This window comes from Oncorhynchus gorbuscha, linkage group LG16 (assembly GCF_021184085.1).
Source record: "Oncorhynchus gorbuscha isolate QuinsamMale2020 ecotype Even-year linkage group LG16, OgorEven_v1.0, whole genome shotgun sequence".
In the NCBI taxonomy this organism is placed as follows: Eukaryota; Metazoa; Chordata; class Actinopteri; order Salmoniformes; family Salmonidae; genus Oncorhynchus; species Oncorhynchus gorbuscha.
Genome location: NC_060188.1, coordinates 90583930 through 90606606, shown reverse-complemented (window position 1 = coordinate 90606606; position 22677 = coordinate 90583930). Strand labels below are relative to the sequence as shown.

Below are 22677 nucleotides of genomic sequence, written 5' to 3'. Positions count from 1 at the left end.
GTCTACTTTAGTCTAGTCTAGTCTTGGACTGAAACGCATGCTTCATGGGTGCACTAACTAATCTCCACCAAATGGGGCCCATATGACCCTGCGTACTAACCTCCACCAAATGGGCCCATATGACCCTGTGTACTAACCTCCACCAAATGGGACCCATATGATCCTGTGTACTAACCTCCACCAAATGGGGCCCATATGACCCTGTGTACTAACCTGCACCAAATGGGGCCCATATGACCCTGTGTACTAACCTCCACCAAATGGGGCCCATATGACCCTGTGTTCTAACCTCCACCAAATGGGGCCCATATGACCCTGTGTTCTAACCTCCACCAAATGGGGCCCATATGACCCTGTGTACTAACCTCCACCAAATGGGGCCCATATGACCCTGCGTATGGTCTTCACCCAATCCTCCATGTCATTCTGGGTGCTGGCCATAAGAAGGTATGTCTCATGATTCGCTGTCATCCGCTCCCTGTCTCCTCCTGCAAGGAAGGAAGAGCAGAATGAAGGAAAAACAAAGCGTGAGTAAAACATGAAGACTTGACCGTGACCGAAGAGGTCAAAATGTCTCCATGGAAACCACATGGAACAGTGGAGGCTGCTGAGGGGAGGACGGCTCACAATAACGGCCGAAACAGAGCGAATGGAATGGCATCAAACACCTGGAAACCATGGAAACCATGTGTTTTGTTTATTTTGACCATTCCACTAGACCATCCTCCCAAATTAAAGTGCCACCAACCTCCTTTGACATGGACGCATAGAATGCATAGTTTCTTTTTTTATCATTCGAAAACATTAAATGGTAGGGTGCGATAATAACAGTTATCATCTGCTATAACATTACTAACATAATAAGAACACAATAAATTGTCAAAACCACAGTAAATTACTTATTCAATAATAACAGTGTCAGCCTAACAGATGCTTGTCGGAAGTGGGTCTGTGTCAGTGGTGTTATAATGGTCTGTAATTACAGTGTGACTTAGAGGGGGTCATTGACGCCCCAAGGGCTGACAAAATCAAGGTGCGGACAGACACAAACATCAAGGGCTTTCACAGTCTCAGAGTGTGTGTGTGTGTGTGTGTGTGTGTGTGTGTGTGTGTGTGTGTGTGTGTGTGTGTGTGTGTGTGTGTGTGTGTGTGTGTGTGTGTGTGTGTGTGTGTGTGTGTGTGTGTGTGTGTGTGTGTGTGTGTGTGTGTGTGTGTGTGTAACATCAAGGGCTCTCAGCCTCACACACCAGGAGTATGCCTTTCAGACAGACCAGATGTACAACCTTAAGAGACATTTTACCTCTATGGCCTGATAATCACACCAACACTGTCTATGGCCTGATCACACCAACACTGTCTATGGCCTGATAATCACACCAACACTGTCTATGGCCTCATAATCACACCAACACTGTCTATGGCCTGATAATCACACCAACACTGTCTATGGCCTGATCACACCAACACTGTCTATGGCCTGATAATCACACCAACACTGTCTATGGCCTCATAATCACACCAACACTGTCTATGGCCTGATAATCACACCAACACTGTCTATGGCCTGATCACACCAACACTGTCTATGGCCTGATAATCACACCAACACTGTCTATGGCCTCATAATCACACCAACACTGTCTATGGCCTGATAATCACACCAACACTGTCTATGGCCTGATAATCACACCAACACTGTCTATGGCCTGATAATCACACCAACACTGTCTATGGCCTGATAATCACACCAACACTGTCTATGGCCTGATCATCACACCAACACTGTCTATGGCCTGATAATCACACCAACACTGTCTATGGCCTGATAATCACACCAACACTGTCTATGGCCTGATAATCACACCAACACTGTCTATGGTCTGATAATCACACTAACACTGTCTATGGCCTTATCACACCAACACTGTCTATGGCCTGATAATCACACCAACACTGTCTATGGTCTGATAATCACACCAACACTGTCTATGGCCTGATAATCACACCAACACTGTCTATGGCCTGATAATCACACCAACACTGTCTATGGCCTGATAATCACACCAACACTGTCTATGGCCTGATAATCACACCAACACTGTCTATGGCCTGATAATCACACCAACACTGTCTATGGCCTGATAATCACACCAACACTGTCTATGGCCTCATAATCACACTAACCCTGTCTATGGCCTGATAATCACACCAACACTGTCTATGGCCTCATAATCACACCAACACTGTCTATGGCCTGATCACACCAACACTGTCTATGGCCTGATCACACCAACACTGTCTATGGCCTGATAATCACACCAACACTGTCTATGTCCTGATCACACCAACACTGTCTATGGTCTGATAATCACACCAACACTGTCTATGGCCTGATAATCACACCAACACTGTCTATGGCCTGATAATCACACCAACACTGTCTATGGCTAATCACACCAACACTGTCTGATAATCACACCAACACTGTCTATGGCCTGATAATCACACCAACACTGTCTATGGCCTGATAATCACACCAACACTGTCTATGGCCTGATAATCACACCAACACTGTCTATGGCCTGATAATCACACCAACACTGTCTATGGCCTGATAATCACACCAACACTGTCTATGGCCTGATAATCACACCAACACTGTCTATGGTCTGATAATCACACTAACACTGTCTAGGCCTGATCACACCAACACTATGGCCTGATCACACCAACACTGTCTATGGCCTGATCACACCAACACTAATATGGCCTGATAATCACACCAACACTGTCTATGGCCTATAATCAACCAACACTTTATGGCCTCATAATCACACCAACACTGTCTATGGCCTGATAATCACACCAACACTATCTATGGCCTGATCACACCAACACTGTCTATGTCCTGATCACACCAACACTGTCTATGGTCTGATCACACCAACACTGTCTATGGTCTGATAATCACACCATCACTGTCTATGGCCTGATAATCACACCAACACTGTCTATGGCCTGATAATCACACCAACACTGTCTATGGCCTTATCACACCAACACTGTCTATGGCCTGATAATCACACCAACACTGTCTATGGCCTCATAATCACACCAACACTGTCTATGGCCTGATAATCACACCAACACTGTCTATGGCCTGATCACACCAACACTGTCTATGGCCTGATCACACCAACACTATCTATGGCCTGATAATCACACCAACACTGTCTATGGTCTGATAATCACACCAACACTGTCTATGGTCTGATAATCACACCAACACTGTCTATGGCCTCATAATCACACCAACACTGTCTATGGCCTGATCACACCAACACTGTCTATGGCCTGATAATCACACCAACACTGTCTATGGTCTGATTATCACACCAACACTGTCTATGGCCTAACTGTCTGTCCACACTAATAGCTTAAGAGACTACCGTAATGTAGTGTATATAAGATAATTCCATAATGTAGTCTATATAATTTAATTCTGTAATGCAGTGTATATAAGATAATTCCGTAATATATAATATACTACCGTAATGTAGTGAAAACAAGATACTACCGTAATGTAGTGAAAACAAGATACTACCGTAATGTAGTGTATATAAGATACTACCGTAATGTAGTGTATATAAGATACTACCGTAATGTAGTGTATCCAAGATACTACCGTAATGTAGTGAAAACAAGATACTACCGTAATGTAGTGTATATAAGATACTACCGTAATGTAGTGAAAACAAGATACTACCGTAATGTAGTGAAAACAAGATACTACCGTAATGTAGTGAAAACAAGATACTACCGTAATGTAGTGAAAACAAGATACTACCGTAATGTAGTGAAAATAAGATACTACCGTAATGTAGTGAAAACAAGATACTACCGTAATGTAGTGTATATGATAGCCACTCCCTTATTTCCCCCCGGGCTGGCTGAGTATCCTGTATCAGGCTCTCTGTGGAAAACGGCTCTAAAACACTCACTTAGACATTTGATACATGTCGTTGGAGGACTTGACTAAGCTTCCAGATGCAACGCTCTTATTACCGTGACAACAGTACCAGACCTGTGTACCAGCCAAACCCCTCGTGGAAATGTGTACTGTAAACCTGGGACCAGTCAAATGACATTCTTCAGATAGAGATCTTGTACGAATCTTGTTGAAGTCTGCTTGGAGATGTAGCCTAGTAGTTAACAGAGAAATTATTGGGCACAGACTAAATTATGAATGTGGCTGGTGCTGTCTGCACCTCTCCCCAGAGACCTCTTCCATTCTCTCCATTGATTTTCATCCAGTAGGAGATATCGCTGTGTCAGCGATTAACAATGTATTTATAGAACTGCAGCATGAATACCAACCCGTGTTTAGTCAGGATCATGACACTGTAAACTAACCAATGTGTTTAGTCAGGATGATGACACTGTAAACTAACCTGTGTGTTTAGTCAGGATGATGACACTGTAAACTAACCTGTGTGTTTAGTCAGGATGTAAACTAACCTGTGTGTTTAGTCAGGATGTAAACTAACCAATGTGTTTAGTCAGGATGATGACACTGTAAACTAACCTGTGTGTTTAGTCAGGATGTAAACTAACCTGTGTGTTTAGTCAGGATGTAAACTAACCCATGTGTTTAGTCAGGATGATGACACCGTAAATGAACCTGTGTGTTTAGTCAGGATGTAAACTAACCTGTGTGTTTAGTCAGGATGTAAACTAACCCGTGTGTTTAGTCAGGATGTAAACTAACCTGTGTGTTTAGTCAGGATGTAAACTAACCTGTGTGTTTAGTCAGGATGTAAACTAACCTGTGTGTTTAGTCAGGATGTAAACTAACCTGTGTGTTTAGTCAGGATGTAAACTAACCTGTGTGTTTAGTCAGGATGTAAACTAACCCGTGTGTTTAGTCAGGATGTAAACTAACCCATGTGTTTAGTCAGGATGTAAACTAACCCGTGTGTTTAGTCAGGATGTAAACTAACCTGTGTGTTTAGTCAGGATGTAAACTAACCTGTGTGTTTAGTCAGGATGTAAACTAACCTGTGTGTTTAGTCAGGATGTAAACTAACCCGTGTGTTTAGTCAGGATGTAAACTAACCCATGTGTTTAGTCAGGATGTAAACTAACCTGTGTGTTTAGTCAGGATGTAAACTAACCCATGTGTTTAGTCAGGATGTAAACTAACCTGCGTGTTTAGTCAGGATGTAAACTAACCTGCATGTTTAGTCAGGATGTAAACTAACCTGCGTGTTTAGTCAGGATCATGACACTGTAAAACTACATTTTTCTCATGATGTCAAGCAAAGCGGCACTGAGTTTGAAGGTAGGCTTTGAAATACAGCCACACGTACACCTCCAATTGACTCAAATTATGTCAATTATTATATCAGAAGCTACTAAAGCCACAAAATCATTTTCTGGAATTTTCCAAGCTGTTCAAAGGCACAGTCAACTTAGTGTATTTAAACGTCTGGCCCACTGGAATTGTGATACAGTGAATGATAAGGGAAATAATCTGTCTGTACACAATTGTTGGAAAAATTACTTGTGTCATGCACAAAGTAGATGTCCTAACCGACTGGCCAAAACTATAGTTTGTTGACAAGGAATTTGTGGAGTGGTTGAAAAAACTGTTTACTGTCCACCCTAAGTGTATGTAACCTTCCGACTTCAACTTTATATACACTGAGTGTACAAAACATTAAGAACACCTGTTCTTTCCATTACATAGACTGACCAGGTGAATCCAGGTGTAAGCTCTGATCCCTTATTGATGTAACAATTGAGAAATTATTTGTATGTGTGCCATTCAAAGGGGTGAAAGGGCAAGACAAAAGGTGTAAGTGCCTTTGAACGGGGTGTGTTAGTAGATGCCTGGCGCACCGGTTTGTGTCAAGAACTGCAACGCTGCTGGGTTTTTCACACTCAACAGTTTCCCGTGTGTATCAAGAATGGTCCACCACCCAAAGGACATCCAACCAACTTGACACAACTGTAGGAAGCATTGTTGTCAACATGGGCCAACGTTAGAGGTCGACCGATTAATCGGAATGGCCGATTAATTAGGGCCGATTTCAAGTTTTCATAACAATCGGAAATCTGAATTTTTGGGCACCGATTTGTCGATTATTATTATTATTATTTTTTACACCTTTATTTAATCTTTATTTAACTTGGCAAGTCAGTTAAGAACACATTCTTATTTTCAATGACAGCCTAGAAACGGTGGGTTAACTGCCTCGTTCAGGGGCAGAGCGACAGATTTTCACCTTGTCAGCTCGGGGGAACCAATCTTGCAAACGTACAGTTAACTAGTCCAACGCAATAACGACCTGCCTCTCTCTCGTTGCACTCAACAAGGAGACTGCCTGTTACGCAAATGCAGTAAGCCAAGGTAAGTTGCTAGCTAGCATTAAACTTATCTTATAAAAAGCAATCAATCATAATCACTAGTTAACTACACATGGTTGGTGATATTACTAGATATTATCTAGCGTGTCCTGCGTTGCATATAATCTGACTGAGCAAACAAGCATACAGTATCTAAGTATCTGACTGAGCGGTGGTAGGCAGAAGCAGGCGCGTAAACATTCATTCAAACAGCACGCACGTGCGTTTTGCCAGCAGCTCTTCATTGTGCGTCAAGCATTACACTGTTTATCAGCTCCCGAGATGAGGCTGGTGTTACCGAAGTGAAATGGCTGGCTAGTTAGCATGGCGCTAATAGCGTTTCAAACTTCACTCGCTCTGAGCCTTGGGGTGGTTGTTTCCCTTGCTCTGCATGGGTAACGCTGCTTCGATGTGGTTGTTGTTGTTGTGTTGCTGGTTCGAGCCCAGGAGGAGCGAGGAGAGAGATGGAAGCTATCCTGTTACACTGGCAATACTAAAGTGACTACAAGAACATCCAATAGTCAACGGTTAATTAAATACAAATGGTATAGAGGGAAATAGTTCTATAATTCCTATAATAACTACAACCTAAAACATCTTACCTGGGAATATTGAAGACTCATGTTAAAAGGAACCACCAGCTTTCATATGTTCCCTCCCTCCCCTTACCTGGCTCTCCCTCCCTCCCTCCCTTTACCTGGCTCTCCCTCCCTCCCTTTACCTGGCTCTCCCTCCCTTTACCTGGCTCTCCCTCCCTTTACCTGACTCTCCCTCCCTTTACCTGACTCTCCCTCCCTTTACCTGACTCTCCCTCCCTTTACCTGGCTCTCCCTCCCTTTACCTGGCTCTCCCTCCCTTTACCTGGCTCTCCCTCCCTTTACCTGGCTCTCCCTCCCTCCCCTTACCTGGCTCTCCCTCCCTCCCCTTACCTGGCTCTCCCTCCCTCCCCTTACCTGGCTCTCCCTCCCTCCCCTTACCTGGCTCTCCCTCCCTCCCTCCCTTTACCTGGCTCTCCCTCCCTCCCTTTACCTGGCTCTCCCTCCCTCCCTTTACCTGGCTCTCCCTCCCTCTTTTTACCTGGCTCTCCCTCCCTCCCTTTACCTGGCTCTCCCTCCCCCTTTACCTGGCTCTCCCTCCCTTTACCTGGCTCTCCCTCCCTCCCTCCCTTTACCTGGCTCTCCCTCCCTCCCTCCCTTTACCTGGCTCTCCCTCCCTCCCTTTACCTGGCTCTCCCTCCCTCCCTTACCTGGCTCTCCCTCCCTTTACCTCTACCTGGCTCAGCAGGTATCCTCACAGTAAGATGTTTTTCACTGGCTCTTATTGTGAAATACGTATCCTGATGGATGATTAATGGACTATAGATCCAGGAACAACAAAATAATGATGATCCAGGACCATGTCCAAATTAGTGAAATCAGGACATGCATGTCTCCTGTGCCCTTGGTGGCAGTGTGTCATGCCCCATTTGGTGAAATCAGGACGTGCGTGTCTCATGTGCCCTTGGTGGCAGTGTGTCATGCCCCACTTGGCGAAATCAGGACATGCATGTTTCCTGTGCCCTTGGTGGCAGTGTGTCATGCCCCACTTGGCGAAATCAGGACATGCGTGTCTCATGTGCCCTTGTTGGCAGTGTGACCAGATTCACAAAACACTTCTCACGCAAAAACTTGAGAAGTAAAACAAAACAAAAATAATATGAAGTTCATAAGATAGTTTGTAAGATTATTATAATGTTTTAAGAATATTATTAATTATATAATTTTTATTTTATTTATAAATGTTATTTTATCTTAATTTTGTATTCTTCTTATATTTTTTAGCAGGTAGCCTAGCAGTTAGAGCGCTGGGCCAGTAACCGAAAGGTTGCTGGATAGAATCCCCAAGCTAACAAGGTGAACATCGTTCTGCCCCTGAACAAGGCAGTTAACCCACTGTTCCCCGGTAGGCCATCATTGTAAATAAGAATTTGTTAACTGACTTGCCTAGTTAAATACAATTTCAAAATATATATTTTTAAAGACGATTGTCACTAGGCAACAGATTTAGCTAGCTAGCATTGGAAATCATATTAGCATATTTCCTACTGAGATTACTGTTCTACAACATGTTCTTGGGTTTCCAATAATCAATACTGAAACATTCAGATGAAGTTTGTGAGAGAATTAAACCTGTTCAATTGCTTTCATTAGCTTATTCTCTCACTGCCCAGAGTTTAAGAAAATAGTTTATAGCTATCTTAAAATTAAGAACATTTCCAAGAAGAAATACACTCATTTTATTTTTAAGAATTTCCTGCAGTCAAATGACCTAGTAGCCTCATGGGTGGAATGTTATTCATATTTTTCATAATTTCATAATTAATACATGTAATCCATTCATTCCTATGGAGGACTGCTCCAGGGGAGTTACAATATGGCCAACCAGTGGCTTCACAGCCTCAATGGCTAATACATAGCACCTGCAATCCATGGTTTATATGGTTTATATACATCATTGGTCCCGAACTGTTGCATCAGAGCCACCACCATCTTCTTTAATCATTAACTGCCTCTGATAACTCTACGATTGGCCCTGCGGACCACAGTCCCATTGACTTCCGTTCAGAGGAAGCCCATACTTATTGTCATTATGGACTCCACAGAAGAAGGGATCATTTTGTCCATTTAAAGGCTTAAAAATCAGATGGTAACAAGTGCTACTCTTAGTATTGTGTTACACCACATTCAAATAGAATGACTAGAACAGGACAATCAATATATTATGTGTCTATGCTACACCATTCTGTTTCTGTTCACAGGATTTACATTTATAAAATGTGCGTCATTCGATATTTCATTTGTAGCAAGTTGGTATAAGAAATGTGTTAAGGATTTGAACGATTTGTGTAGCCTATTACTCACGGTCTTCTTCTTCAACACGCATGGCATGCCAATGGAATCTGTCCAAAACATTCGCGAGTCATTTACCCAACGATCTATCATCAGTAGGAGACCACTACACTGCATCAGCTATTTTTCAGCTAATTATAGGCTATCCACGCGTTCTTTCACAATCACATGGAGCAATGTTCTGTCATGGCTGTACAGTATCCAAACGTTTAGAAAACATGTCAAATTAATTAATTCAATGGGCTATTGATTTAATGACACGTAACATGTAAATGCTATAGCTGCCTGTAAATATCTTTAAAACAATAATAGTTCCGTTTATTTCTACTGATTAAATTAAATCCAATCGACAATTGCCTTGGCAAGGTTTAGTTTTCACAAGTCCATTTGGTGGATTGTAAAATAAATGTATGTGTGCAACAGCTTTGCGGTAAATAGTCTAATAAAGTCACAAACACTTAAAGTATTAGGCTACACAGGAAAATACACTCGTGGTTACTGACCCGTCAACATGTAGTTCTGATTTCTGTCACATAAGACAGTTTGCCGTTCGGTAAATAGCCCCGTACTCCAATTTTATAAAGGCTCCTACTTCAGAATGATTTTCAACACATCGAGAAGGGTTCTCGCGGAACATGCTTCGCGCACCGGCTGATAGACAATGGGATTAACAACGTTCCAACCCCTCCCCTCCGCTCTCCCAGAGCTGTGCCGGTGATCGCGGGAGTAGAGCGAGAGAGAGGGAAAAAGAGAGAGAGGAAGAGAGAGAGGGAAAGAGAGAGAGAGAGAGAGAGAGAGAGAGAGAGAGAGAGAGAGAGAGAGAGAGAGAGAGAGAGAGAGAGAGAGAGAGAGAGAGAGAGAGAGAGAGAGAGAGAATGGATTTTTTGGCAGAGAAAAGTAGACTCCAGAGAAAGAGACATGGTCTAGAGATTTTCACTTTGCCTGAGTAGATGCGCTTTGCAGTATAGCATATGGTAGGTTTGTATGCTTGTTGGCAATTTTAAGGGATTCATATTAGGCTACCCTATGCATACTGAGAAACAAATGGTATTGCACTTTTACAATGGTATTATACTCTAATGTATTAGTAACCCTGGTCACAAAAAAAACGATTTTCCTGATCTGACTCGAGCTCTCTGACCGTTTACATCAATCACTCTCACACTCGTTGACCTTAGACGTTCTTAGCCTCTGATTCCCTGTCTGGCCATGTATACCCTCACTGCATTCCTTACATGTCCTGTTGTCTACACGTAGTTCCTCCATACAGGAGGTACTGTATCTTCCCCAGGATGTCCTGTATCACTGACAGAACTGATTTTAAAAAAATATTATTTTAGGGAAGTTCCCTGTGGTTATTCATACCGACTCTGACTACTGAGTCATCAGGAGAAAATCCTATTTGATTGTAGAAGAGACACAGGCGTGACTCATCGTATAAATGTACAGCGTTCCAGCCATCCGTAACCATTGTTAGGATGATGGACCCTTGTGCCATGTCAATAATTAATTATATATATGCCATTTAGCAGACGCTTTTATCCAAAGCGACTTACAGTCATGCGTGCATACATTCTACGTATGGGTGGTCCCGGGGATCGAACCCACTACCCTGGCGTTACAAGCGCCATGCTCTACCAACTGAGCTACAGAAGAACTGTGTAACACTGTCGGACAGACAGGAATCTAGATTTGGTAACACTTTATTCCATCTGTAGACACTCGACAAACTATTAATATTACTTTCAGTCATTTTGAACAATTCCACTGAATACCACTAGTAGGTTTGGTGAACAATGCCCCGGGGAGAGAGAGACCTTCGTTGGTCACACCTGGTTGAGTAATAGTGTGTCGGTTAACTAGAAATACACTGACATTCCAAACGGAGTCACCGGTCATCCACATGGTAATGTGAAGAGAGCTTGAGCAAAATTGGGAGCCCAATGCGCGACTGTTTCTGCAGCCCAATGCGACTGTTTCTTCAGGCATTTCTCCATTTCTTAGGCATTGTGAGGCTTGATTGTCATGCAAACGTATTGAGATAGTCCCAGTGTCCTGGGACTGCCTTTGTTCTTATTGAAATAAAATGGCCTGTTGCATTTTCCAAAGCTACGTCCCAAATGACCCTACTACTTTTGACTAGGGCTCAGGCCTGGTCTAAAGTAGTGCACTATATAGGGAATAGGGTGCCATTTGGGAAGCATTCCCAGTATTCTGTCTTTTTACCAAACACTAAACGTTGGAAGATGTTAAACAGGATTATATACAGCTGCATACCATAGCTGCTGAACCAAGCTCTCTCTCTCTCTGTGTGTGTGTGTGTGTGTGTGTGTGTGTGTGTGTGTGTGTGTGTGTGTGTGTGTGTGTGTGTGTGTGTGTGTGTGTGTGTGTGTGTGTGTGTGTGTGCGTGCGTGCGTGCGTGCGTGCGTGCGTGCGTGCGTGCGTGCGTGCGTGTGTTTGTGCGTGCATGCCTGAGTGTGTGTGTGGGGTAGCTGCTTTATCAAGCCAGTTCAGTTCCTTGTGCTATTTCCTATCGCTGTTCTAGTTTCATTTTAGACAGCAGGGTCAATTTGGTGAATAACAGGCAGAGAAGCAAATACAGTACAGTTAGTCTGGGTACCGGCTGTTAAACACAGTACAGTTAGTCTGGATACCGGCTGCTAAACACAGTACAGTTAGTCTGGATACCGGCTGCTAAACCCAGTACAGTTAGTCTGGATACCGGCTGCTAAACCCAGTACAGTTAGTCTGGGTACCGGCTGTTAAACACAGTACAGTTAGTCTGGATACCGGCTGCTAAACACAGTACAGTTAGTCTGGACACCAGCTGCTAATCACAGTACAGTTAGTCTGGATACCGGCTGCTAAACACAGTACAGTTAGTCTGGACACCGGCTGCTAAACAGCCTCCATGTCTTGATGTCTAAAAAAAACTGTAGCAATAATAATGTTGATTCCAGAATAAAAATTAAAAAGGCGCCCCATGGTCATTAGTCTGTCCTCTAATGCCCTAATCTGGTGCAGAGAGAGAGTCAATAATAGTGACATCGTGTTTACTGTGGCAGCTGAAGAGACAAGAAGCAGCTCCGAAGCAATGTGAATGAAAAACTGGTTTGAATATGCAAAGCCACGGTCCACAGATGCAGTACCATTAGTACCGCCTGCGTTCCCAATGGCACCCTATTCCGTCCACTGTGAACTACCTTTGATCAGAGATCTATAGACCCTGCTATAAAGTGGTGCACTATATAGGGAATAGGGTGCCATTTGTTACACATACATTGTACTGAAGAGTTGAGTTGAAGCAGGACCAAGGCCTCGTCTTGACTGGGACATAGCTTGATGGCTGTTTGTTGTTGTCTACAGAGGGAGAGGGGGAGCAGTTCTCCTGTGTAATAAAGAATGGAATTGGCTGTTTACAGTAAACTCTGTATTGGGTGATTCCTCATGAAATCAAGACCAAAAAATACCATGATTTTGGGGTGATTTTCACGACGTTGAATCCATAGTATGTTCCTTTTGGAGGAAAGATTGTTGACATTTATTTGGCATCTAAAAAGCAGAATTGAGAAATAATTGATCAAATTTGGCGTATTTATGGCATTTTGGCTTTACCCAGGCCTCCTTTAACCTCTACAGAATCGGTGGGCTTAAACACTTGTTAATCTAACTGCACTGTAGCTATTACAGTGAAAGAATACCGTGCTATTGTTTGAGGATAGTGCACAGTTATGAACTTGAAAAGTTATTAATAAACCAATTAGGCACATTTGGGCAGTCTTGATACAACATTTTGAACAGAAATGCAATGGTTCATTGGATCAGTCTAAAACTTTGCACATACACTGCTGCCATCGAGTGGCCAAAATCTCAATTGTGCCTGGGCTGGAATAATACATTATGGCCTTTCTCTTGCATTTCAAAGATGATGGTACAAAACTATATATATATATTTGTATTATCTTTTACCTGTCACGCCTTGGTCATTGTATCTTGTGTTTTTGTTATATGTTTGGGTAGGCCAGGGTGTGACATGGGTTTATATGTTGTATTTCGTATTGGGGTTTGTATTAATTGGGAGTGTGTTTTAGTAGGGGTGTGTCTAGTTAGGCTTGGCTGCCTGAGGCGATTCCTAATTGGAGTCAGCTGATTCTAGTTGTCTCGGATTGGGAACCGTATTTAGGTAGCTTGAGTGCGCGTTGTATTTCGTGGGCGATTGTACCTGTCTTAGTGTTAGTCACCAGATAGGCTGTATTAGTTTCACTCGTTTGTTGTTTTTGTATTTTCAGTTATTTCATGTACCGCATTATTCTTCATTAAAAGTCATGAGTAACCTACACGCTGCATTTCGGTCTGACTCACTTCAAACAACAGACGAACTACATTACAGAATCGCCCACACCCATTCACAGACCGAGCAGCGTGTGAACTGGCAGGAGCTAAAGGAGGACGATATGGACGGCAGAAGCAGGGATTATACGACGTGGGAAGAAATCGACAGGTGGGCGGCTGACCCAGAGCGAGTGCAGGAGCCCGCCTGGGATTCCCTACAGCAATGCGAAGAGGGCTATACACGTATGGAATCGAGAAGGAAAGCATTGCTATACAGAGCGAAAACCGAAGGTAAAGGGGGAAAGCGCAGAGAGAGAGTGGCTGAGTCAGAGAATAGACCTGAGCCTACTCTCCCTGTTAATCGTGAAGAGCAGTTGCAATGGGAGAGACTGCATCATTTGGAGATTTGGACATGGGAGGAGGAATTAGACGGTCAAGGAACCTGGGAGCAGCCGGGAGAATATCGCCGTCCCAAGGAGGAAATAGAGGCAGCTAAAGGGAAGAGGCGCATGTATGAGGAGGCAGCACGGCGACACGGTTGGAAACCGGAAAGTCACCCCCCAAAAAATATTGGGAGGGGGCTAAAATGGAGAATAGTTATGCCAGGTAGGAAACCTGCGCATACTCCCTGTGCTCACCGTTGGGCTAGAGAGACCGGGCAGGCACCGTGTTATGCTATGGAGCGCACGGTGTTTCCAGTGCGGGTGCAGAGCCAGCTGCGACACATACCAGCCCTTCCTATTGGCCGGGCTAGAGTGGGCATCGAGCCAGGTAAGCTTGGGCAGGCTCGGTGCTCAAGAGCTCCAGTGCGCCTGCACGGTCCGGTCTATCCAGAGCCACCTCTACACACCAGTCCTCCGGTAGCAGCTCCCCGCACCAGGCTTCCTGTGCGTGTCCTCGCGCCAGTACCACCAGTTCCAGCACCACGCACCAGGCCTCCAGTGCGCCTCGCCTGTTCAGCGCAGCCAGTGCTTTTCTCCCCTCCTGCGCTGCCGGAGTCTCCCGCCTGTTTAGCGCAGCCAGAGCCTTTCTCCTCTCTTGCGCTGCCGGAGTCTCCTGTCTGTTCAGCGCCACCAGTGCTCCCAGTCGGCCCAGCGCGTCCAGTGCGCATCGCCTGTTCAGCACAGCCAGTGCTTTTCTCCCCTCCTGTGCTATCGGAGTCTCCAGCCTATTCAGCGCAGCCAGAGCCTTTCTCCTCTCCTGCGCTGCCGGAGTCTCCTGTCTGTCCAGCGCCACCAGTGCTACCAGTCGGCCCAGCGCCTCCAGTGCGCCTCGCCTGTTCAGCGCAGCCAGAGCTTTTCTCCTCTCCTGCACTGTTGGAGTCTCCCGCCTATTCAGTTCAGCCAGAGCCTTTCTCCTCTCCTGCGCTGCCGGAGTCTCCTGTCTGCCCAGCGCCGCCAGTCGGTCCAGCGTCACCAGTCTGCCAGGATCCGCCAGAAGTGCCAGTCTGCCAGGATCCGCCAGAAGTGCCAGTCTGCCAAGATCTTCTAGATCGGCCAGACAACCTGAATCATCCAGGTCCACCAGCCAGCCAGGATTTACCGGAGCCTACTACTTGCCTGAGCTTCCTCTCAGTACTGAGCTTCCTTTCAGTACTAGGCTTCCTCTCTGTACTGGGCTTCCTCTCTGTACTGGGCTCCCTCTCTGTACCGGGCTTCCCCTCAGTACTGGGCTGATTCGGTCCCGAAATGCCCCTCTGTCCCGAGCTGCCCCTCTGTCCCGAGCTGCCCCTCTGTCCCGAGCTGCCCCTCTGTCCCGAGCTGCCCCTCTGTCCCGAGCTGCCCTTCGGTCCCGAGCTGCCCCTCGGTCCCGAGCTGCCCCTCAGTTATGTGAGGATCAGGGTGAGGACTATTAGGCCATGGTCGGCGGAGAAGGTGGATTATCCTAGGACGCGAAGGGGAGGAACTAGGACATTTATGGAGTGGGGTCCACGTCCCGAGCCAGAACCGCCACCATGGACAGACGCCCACCCGGACCCTCCCTATGCTCTTGAGGTGCGTCCCGGAGTCCGCACCTTAGGGGGGGGGGGGTTCTGTCACGCCTTGGTCATTGTATCTTGTGTTTTTGTTATATGTTTGGGTAAGCCAGGGTGTGACATGGGTTTATATGTTGTCAGCTGATTCTAGTTGTCTCGGATTGGGAACCGTATTTAGGTAGCTTGAGTGCGCGTTGTATTTCATGGGCGATTGTACCTGTCTTAGTGTTAGTCACCAGATAGGCTGTATTAGTTTCACTCGTTTGTTGTTTTTGTATTTTCAGTTATTTCATGTACCGCATTATTCTTCATTAAAAGTCATGAGTAACCTACACGCTGCATTTCGGTCTGACTCACTTCAAACAACAGACGAACTACATTACATTACCAGATCTAATGTGTTATATTCTCCTACATTCCTTTCAGATTTCCACAAGCTTCAAAGGGTTTCCTTTCAAATGGTATCAAGAATATGCATATCCTTGCTTCAGGAGCTGAGCTTCAGGCAGTTAGATTTTGGTATGTCATTTTTGGCGAAAATGGAAAAAAAGACAAAACCTTACAAGAGTGTGTCCCTGAATATCCATAGGGGGAGCAGCAGAGGGGTGAGAAGTGAATGAAACAATAATACAAATCTCAATCTATATACATACTATACATATTTACAACTGTAATAAATGTCCATGGGGGTGGAGGAAGGATAAATGGGGTGAGGGGAAGAATGTCCATAGTGGGAGCAGTAGGAGGGGGGGAGTAACCGGCTGGTATCCGGCTAGTGATAGTGACTAAAGTTCAGGGCAGGGTACTAGGCGTAGGCCGGCCAGTGGTGACTATTTGACAGTCTAATGACCTTGACTTAGAAACAGTTTTTCAGTCTCTCGGTCACAGCTTTGATGCACCTGTATTGACCTCGCCTTCAGGATGGTAGCGGGGGGAACAGACCATGGCTCAGGTGGCTGAGGTCCTTAATGATCTTCTTGGCCATCCTGAGACACCTGGTGTTGTATGTGTCCTGGAGGGCCTGTAGTGTGCGCCAATTGGTGCGTTCGGCTGAGCTTATCACCCTCTGTAGAGCCTTGCAGTCAGAGGCGGTGGACTTGCCGAACCAGGCAGTGATGCAGTATGCTCTCGATGGTGCTCCTGTATAATACTGTGGGGGGCCCTCGGCGGCAGGCCAGATTGATTCAGCCTCCTGAGGTTGAAGAGTCACTGTCGTGCCTTCTTCACTACTGTGTCCGTGTGGTTTGACCATTTCAGCTTCTCGGGGATGTGTACGGCGAAGGAATTTGCAGTTTTTGACCATCTCCACGGTGGCCCGTTGATGAGGATGAGGGGGGTTGCCCAACCTGGTTCCTACCGAAGTCCACAATGAGCTCCTTTGTTTTGTTGAGGGAAAAGTTGGTTACCTGGCACCACGCTGTCAAAGTGCCGACCTGCTTTCTCTAGACTGAGGACGCCCTGAGGGGACTGAGGACGTCCATCAGGAAGTCCAGGACCCAGTTGCATAGGGAGGAGTTCAGTCCCAGGGCTGTGAGCTTTGTGGTGAACTTAGAAGACAATATGGTATTTAAGGCCGAGCTGTAGTCAGTGAACAGCATCCTCCCATATAGATTCCTTTTGTCCAGGTAGGTGCAATGGCGAATGCGTCTTCCGTGGATCTGTCGGGGCGGTAGACGAATTGGAGAGGGTGGAGTGTGTCGTGGGGGGGGGGTGATATGGTCTTTGACTAGCCTCTCGAAGCACTTCATGATGACAGAAGAGAGTGCTTCTGGTTGGTAGTCATTCAGTTCCTTTCCCTTTCTTGGGCACAAGGATGATAATTGACATCTTGAAGCAGGTGGGTATAGCAGCCAGCTGGGGACGATTAGGGATGCCATCAGGGCCAGCAGCCTGAGCTAGAGAGGTTGAAAATGTCAGAACACAACAGCCAGCTAGGGACGATTAGGGATGCCATCAGGGCCAGCAGCCTGAGCTAGAGAGAAGTTGAAAATGTCAGAACACAACAGCTAGCTGGACAGCGGCTAGGGATTCCGTCTGGTCCGGAAGCCCTGCAAGGTTTAACACCCTTGAATGACTTGCATATGTCCTCCTTGGAGACTGTAAGCATGGCGCCCTCGTTGTCCTCATTGGTTTCCCATCATCTATGCATTTTTTATGAATCCGGTGACTGAGTCGGCCATTCATTTGGTGTCATTCCCAGAGGAGCCCCTGAACATATTCCAGTCCACGTGATAAAAATGTCTTGGAGCATGGATTCAGATTGGTCAGAATCTTTGAGAGCATTTCTGGCGTCGGCCTGGGGCGGGATATACACAGCCGTGGCGATAATCCCTGAGAACTCTCTCGGAAGGTAATAAGGGTGACATTTGATGACCAAGTGTTCCAATATGAGAGAGCAGAAACTCTTAACTTCCTGTATGTTTCCCCCTGTCGTACCATGTGCTGTTGGTCATAAAGCAGAACCTTTGCTCTCGCCAGAGAGAGCCCATTCCTATCCACTAGATGAACTGTACAACCTGCTGGTTGTATGTAATCTGCTTGGATGTCAGAGGAAAGCCAAGTCTCAGAAAACAGAGTATGTTGCAAAATCATGTTTCCCTCTGGAAGGAGATCCTCACTCTTGAGTTCCTCAAGTTTATTGACTAATTATTGAACATTGGCAAATAGTATGCTCGGTAACGGAGGACGTGATGCCCGGCATTTCGATCTCACCCTCCACGTCTGCCTATCCGTTGGTGTCTTCCTTTCCTTCTCTCCGGTAGGACTCCCAGGCTACCCGGCGTCTCACCGAAGAGGCTAGATGCACCTCCGTCTCTGGGAATTTGGATAGGTCGAGTGGACAGTGAGTACCCAGCGGTTCATGTTACAATAGTTCTACCCAGTTGTATGAAGTAATGTTTCAAAATTAACTGGGTACGAAAATTAAGAAAAAACACTAGAAAAAGTAGAAACCTGCTAAATTTTGTATGAGCTCGATCGCAAAGCTACCATGTTTGTCGCCGCCATCTTGGACAAAGCCCTCGATTAGATCAATTCAATCAGTGATTGATATAGAGGAGGACCATTGTCTCCTGACCCATCAAATCAAGGTAAATGTCAATCAATGACCACTGTAAAGGGCCAGACGATGTGCTTGACTGGAAAACACACATCCTGGCAGAAAGCAATCAAACCTGAGATGTGAGAGATGCCAATCTGCACCCACAGTGAGGTATGATTTTCGGTACAAATAAAGTGAAATGTCAAGAAGACAACTGTGCAGCTTCCTTCCATTCCTTCACTAAAACACACATCCCTGAACAGAGAGAGAGAGAGAGAGAGAGAGAGAGAGAGAGAGAGAGAGAGAGAGAGAGAGAGAGAGAGAGAGAGAGAGAGAGAGAGAGAGAGAAATGTGTGTGTGTGTGAGAGAGAGAGAGAGAGAGAGAGAGAGAGAGAGAGAGAGAGAGAGAGAGAGAGAGAGAGAGAGAGAGAGAGAGAGGCAGAAAGAGAGAGATAAATGCTAAGCAGCACCCACGGTGAGATATTCAGGATATTCTATACAACTCTTGCTCTCCAGCTGCTAATGCCGGGCTGGCTGGCGTCTTTGTCTCCAGGGAGACCGTCGTGGCGTCGTCCCATGAAGAGTCCTGTCGTGCTGAGGTATGCCCAGAGAGGACTACAGTGCCTTGCCCTTGCCACCGGTTACCTGTAGCGACAGCTGTGACCACTCTGAATTGACCACGCTTCAGGCTCCAGACAAAGGAGGAGTCAGTGAGACCCTCATCACCTCCACATAAAACCTATTCAGCACTGCCTCATAGTACCTCCAGAAAATATCTCTCTGTCCTTGATTTTGTGCAGGTACACTGCCTCATAGTACCTCCAGAAAATATCTCTCTGTACCTGATTTTGTGCAGGTACACTGCCTCATAGTACCTCGAGAAAATATCTCTCTGTCCCTGATTTTGTGCAGGTACACTGCCTCATAGTACCTCCAGAAAATATCTCTCTGTCCCTGATTTTGTGCAGGTACACTGCCTCATAGTACCTCGAGAAAATATCTCTCTGTCCCTGATTTTGTGCAGGTACACTGCCTCATAGTACCTCCAGAAAATATCTCTCTGTCCCTGATTTTGTGCAGGTACACTGTCTCATAGTACCTCGAGAAAATATCTCTCTGTCCCTGATTTTGTGCAGGTACACTGCCTCATAGTACCTCGAGAAAATATCTCTCTGTCCCTGATTTTGTGCAGGTACACTGTCTCAGTGCGACCATAGACAAAATATATGGTATTGTGTCAAATATTGTCTCTCTCTCTCTCTCTCTGGTTTAGAAGCAACAAGAACTTTGTATAATGTAACTATAAGATATTCAGTGTTGAATTGAGACTTGAGTAAGTTATCCAAGCTATCAAGTCTGTGCCGTTGCCCTTCACCTGATAACATTTCATCTAGAATCATTAGTGACTGATAGGTATACTGACATGGGAGTTCCAGTTACCACTGCATTGTGACACAGTAAGTACATCCAACTACAAACTCCACCTCTGCAGCGACAGCAACACGAACCTGTCAGTCAGTCAGAGTAGGTCTCTGGCCGTCATTCACAGGTCAACACCTCCAGGCCTGCTCCATCTGGCCACGATGACAGGGATTAGAAAGGGGCAGTACACGGACACCATAGAAATACAATGACAGAATTATATATTAAAGAATTATATATTTCAAATAATGATATTTATGCGAGACACTAAAGCAACAGGAAGTGATACTCAAGGCAATCCAATGCCAGCCAGAGAGCAAGTCCAGAAGATGTGGATCACTCTGGATAAGAGCATCTGCCCCATAATGCTTTGCTCGCTTGTGTGTATGTGTTGTGTTGGTCAGACTGGCTGGCCCTCAATAGGACCCTTAGCAGTAGCTGTAATGTGTTGCGGTCAGTGTACTTAATTAGTGATCTAGTATCTAACGCTAACGGCACCCTCACAGGTGGTCGACGACAAAGGTCTGCTCTGTACTGTAATTGGCACTGCGTTAACTGCAAATACCTGGGGGTTCTGAGACGTGCACAGGTCCTATTCTTGGTCCCACGTTTACTTAAGACTTCAGTAACAAACCAATAATTCTTATGTGAAACATTTGACATTGTTTTGATGCATTATCAATGTGAAAAGTAGCAGAGAGATTCCCCAAAGGACAAAACAATGTTGTGGGAAAAACAGGCTACTTCTAAAATGAGCCCATCGTTTTCTCTGGCTCTGATCCTAGAGCCAAGTAGACATAGGAAGCAGCAGCTGCTGGGCGGTAAACAGACAATTCAGACACATAGCAGCTCAGCATTGTTTGGTCTGAATGACTAAAACATGCCACACTTCCTCCTGTTAGGTCCAAGGGACATAGCTACAGTTATTTTATGAAATAGAAATCAAATCAAATCAAACACACCAGATGTATCAATAATGTGTGTGTGTGTGTGTGTGTGTGTGTGTGTGTGTGTGTGTGTGTGTGTGTGTGTGTGTGTGTGTGTGTGTGTGTGTGTGTGTGTGTGTGTGTGTGTGTGTGTGTGTGTGTGTGTGTGTGTGTGTGTGTGTGTGTAACTCTTTCATTGGGCAAAGCAGAGCCCTGTGTATGACATGCAGGGACAAGTTGAGTTTCAATATAATGTCTAACGAAAGTCTGGGAACGTCTCAGTTCACCCACATAAATACCTGTCCTGTTCACAGAGCTGCACAGGAAGTCAAACAGAGCTGCACAGGAAGTCACACAGAGCTGCACAGGAAGTCACACAGAGCTGCACAGGAAGTCACCCCGAGGTCACAGGATAGGTAACTTTGGTAACATAGTGAGACAGATATTTCAACGGATGTATAAATGTGATGCATCTGCTTGGCATTTCCACTCACTACCAAATATGGTCGTGAAAGGAAGCCCACTGGCTGGCAATGGGAGAAGATGGAGCGAGATGGATTTTGGCCAACATTCTTCACATTTTCTCATCAATTAAACATTTGATCTCAGTACAGTGTTCTGTTTCCAAAACTAGAATCTGTTATGAACGGAGTTGACTAAGTTTTGTAGACTTGACCCTTTGCAAAAATGTTGCCCGGCATCTCAACCCCTCCAGGTCTGCTTCTCCGTTGGCGTCTTCCTTTCTTTCTGTCCGGTAGGACTCTCAGGCTACCCGGCGTCTCACCGAAGAGGCTAGACCAACATCCTCTTCGTTACTCCGAAATGCTCCAACATCCTCTTCTATAAACAGCCTCTTTAAATAATTTAACAGAGCTTTGTTTGGCCATTTTACTTGTTGTTTTTGTGTGAATCTTAGCTAGTGAATCTTAGCTAGTGAATCTTAGCTAGTGAATCTTAGCTAGCTAGATAACAGTGAGTAGCTTAGACAGCGTAGATTAGCCTGTTATTGAACGCCAGAGATGTAGACCTACTCTGACTGACTGTCAGGTTCGTGTTGCTGTTGCTGCAGAGGTTTCTTCAAGTAATTTACTTACTGTGTCACAATGCAGTGGTAACTGGAACTCCACGTCAGGGCTCCCGAGTGGCTTAGCGGTCTAAAGGCACTGCGTCTCAGTGCTAGAGGCATCACTACAGACCCTGGTTCGATCCCGGGCTGTATCACAACCGGCCATGACTGGCGCACAACTGTCCCAGTGTCGTCCCGGGGGTTTGGCTGGGGTAGGCCATCATTGTAAGTAAGAATTTGTTCATAACTGACTTGCCTAGTTAAACAAAGGTTACGATTTTTTAAATGAAAAGCCATTCTACACAAAATGCCATACCTAAGGTGATATTACCTAACATACAGTGGCAAGGGAACGTATTCACTCCCTTGGCCTTCTTCTCATTTTGTTGTCTCTTACAACCTGGAATTCAAATTGATTTTGGGGGAGGTTGATTTGCACAACATGAATACCACTGAAGATGCAATATATTTTATCTTGTGAAACAAACAAGAAAAACATGCGTGGATAACTATTCACCCCCACAAAGTCAAGACTTTGTAGAGACACCTTTTGCAGCAATTACAGCTGCAAGCCTCTTGGAGTATGTCTCTATAAGCTTGGCACATCCAGCCACTGAGAT

At 45.4% G+C, this 22677-nt stretch overlaps 1 protein-coding gene across 1 annotated transcript in view; it reads right to left on the bottom strand.

The window, feature by feature from the left end:
• Positions 1 to 22677, bottom strand: part of arhgap24 (Rho GTPase activating protein 24) — a 253952-nt gene that overhangs the window by 48228 nt on the left and 183047 nt on the right. Inside the window, exon 4 of the mRNA XM_046305173.1 lies at positions 366 to 488. Coding sequence (XP_046161129.1) covers positions 366 to 488 — 123 coding nt within the window. The remainder of the gene's footprint in view (positions 1 to 365; positions 489 to 22677) is intronic.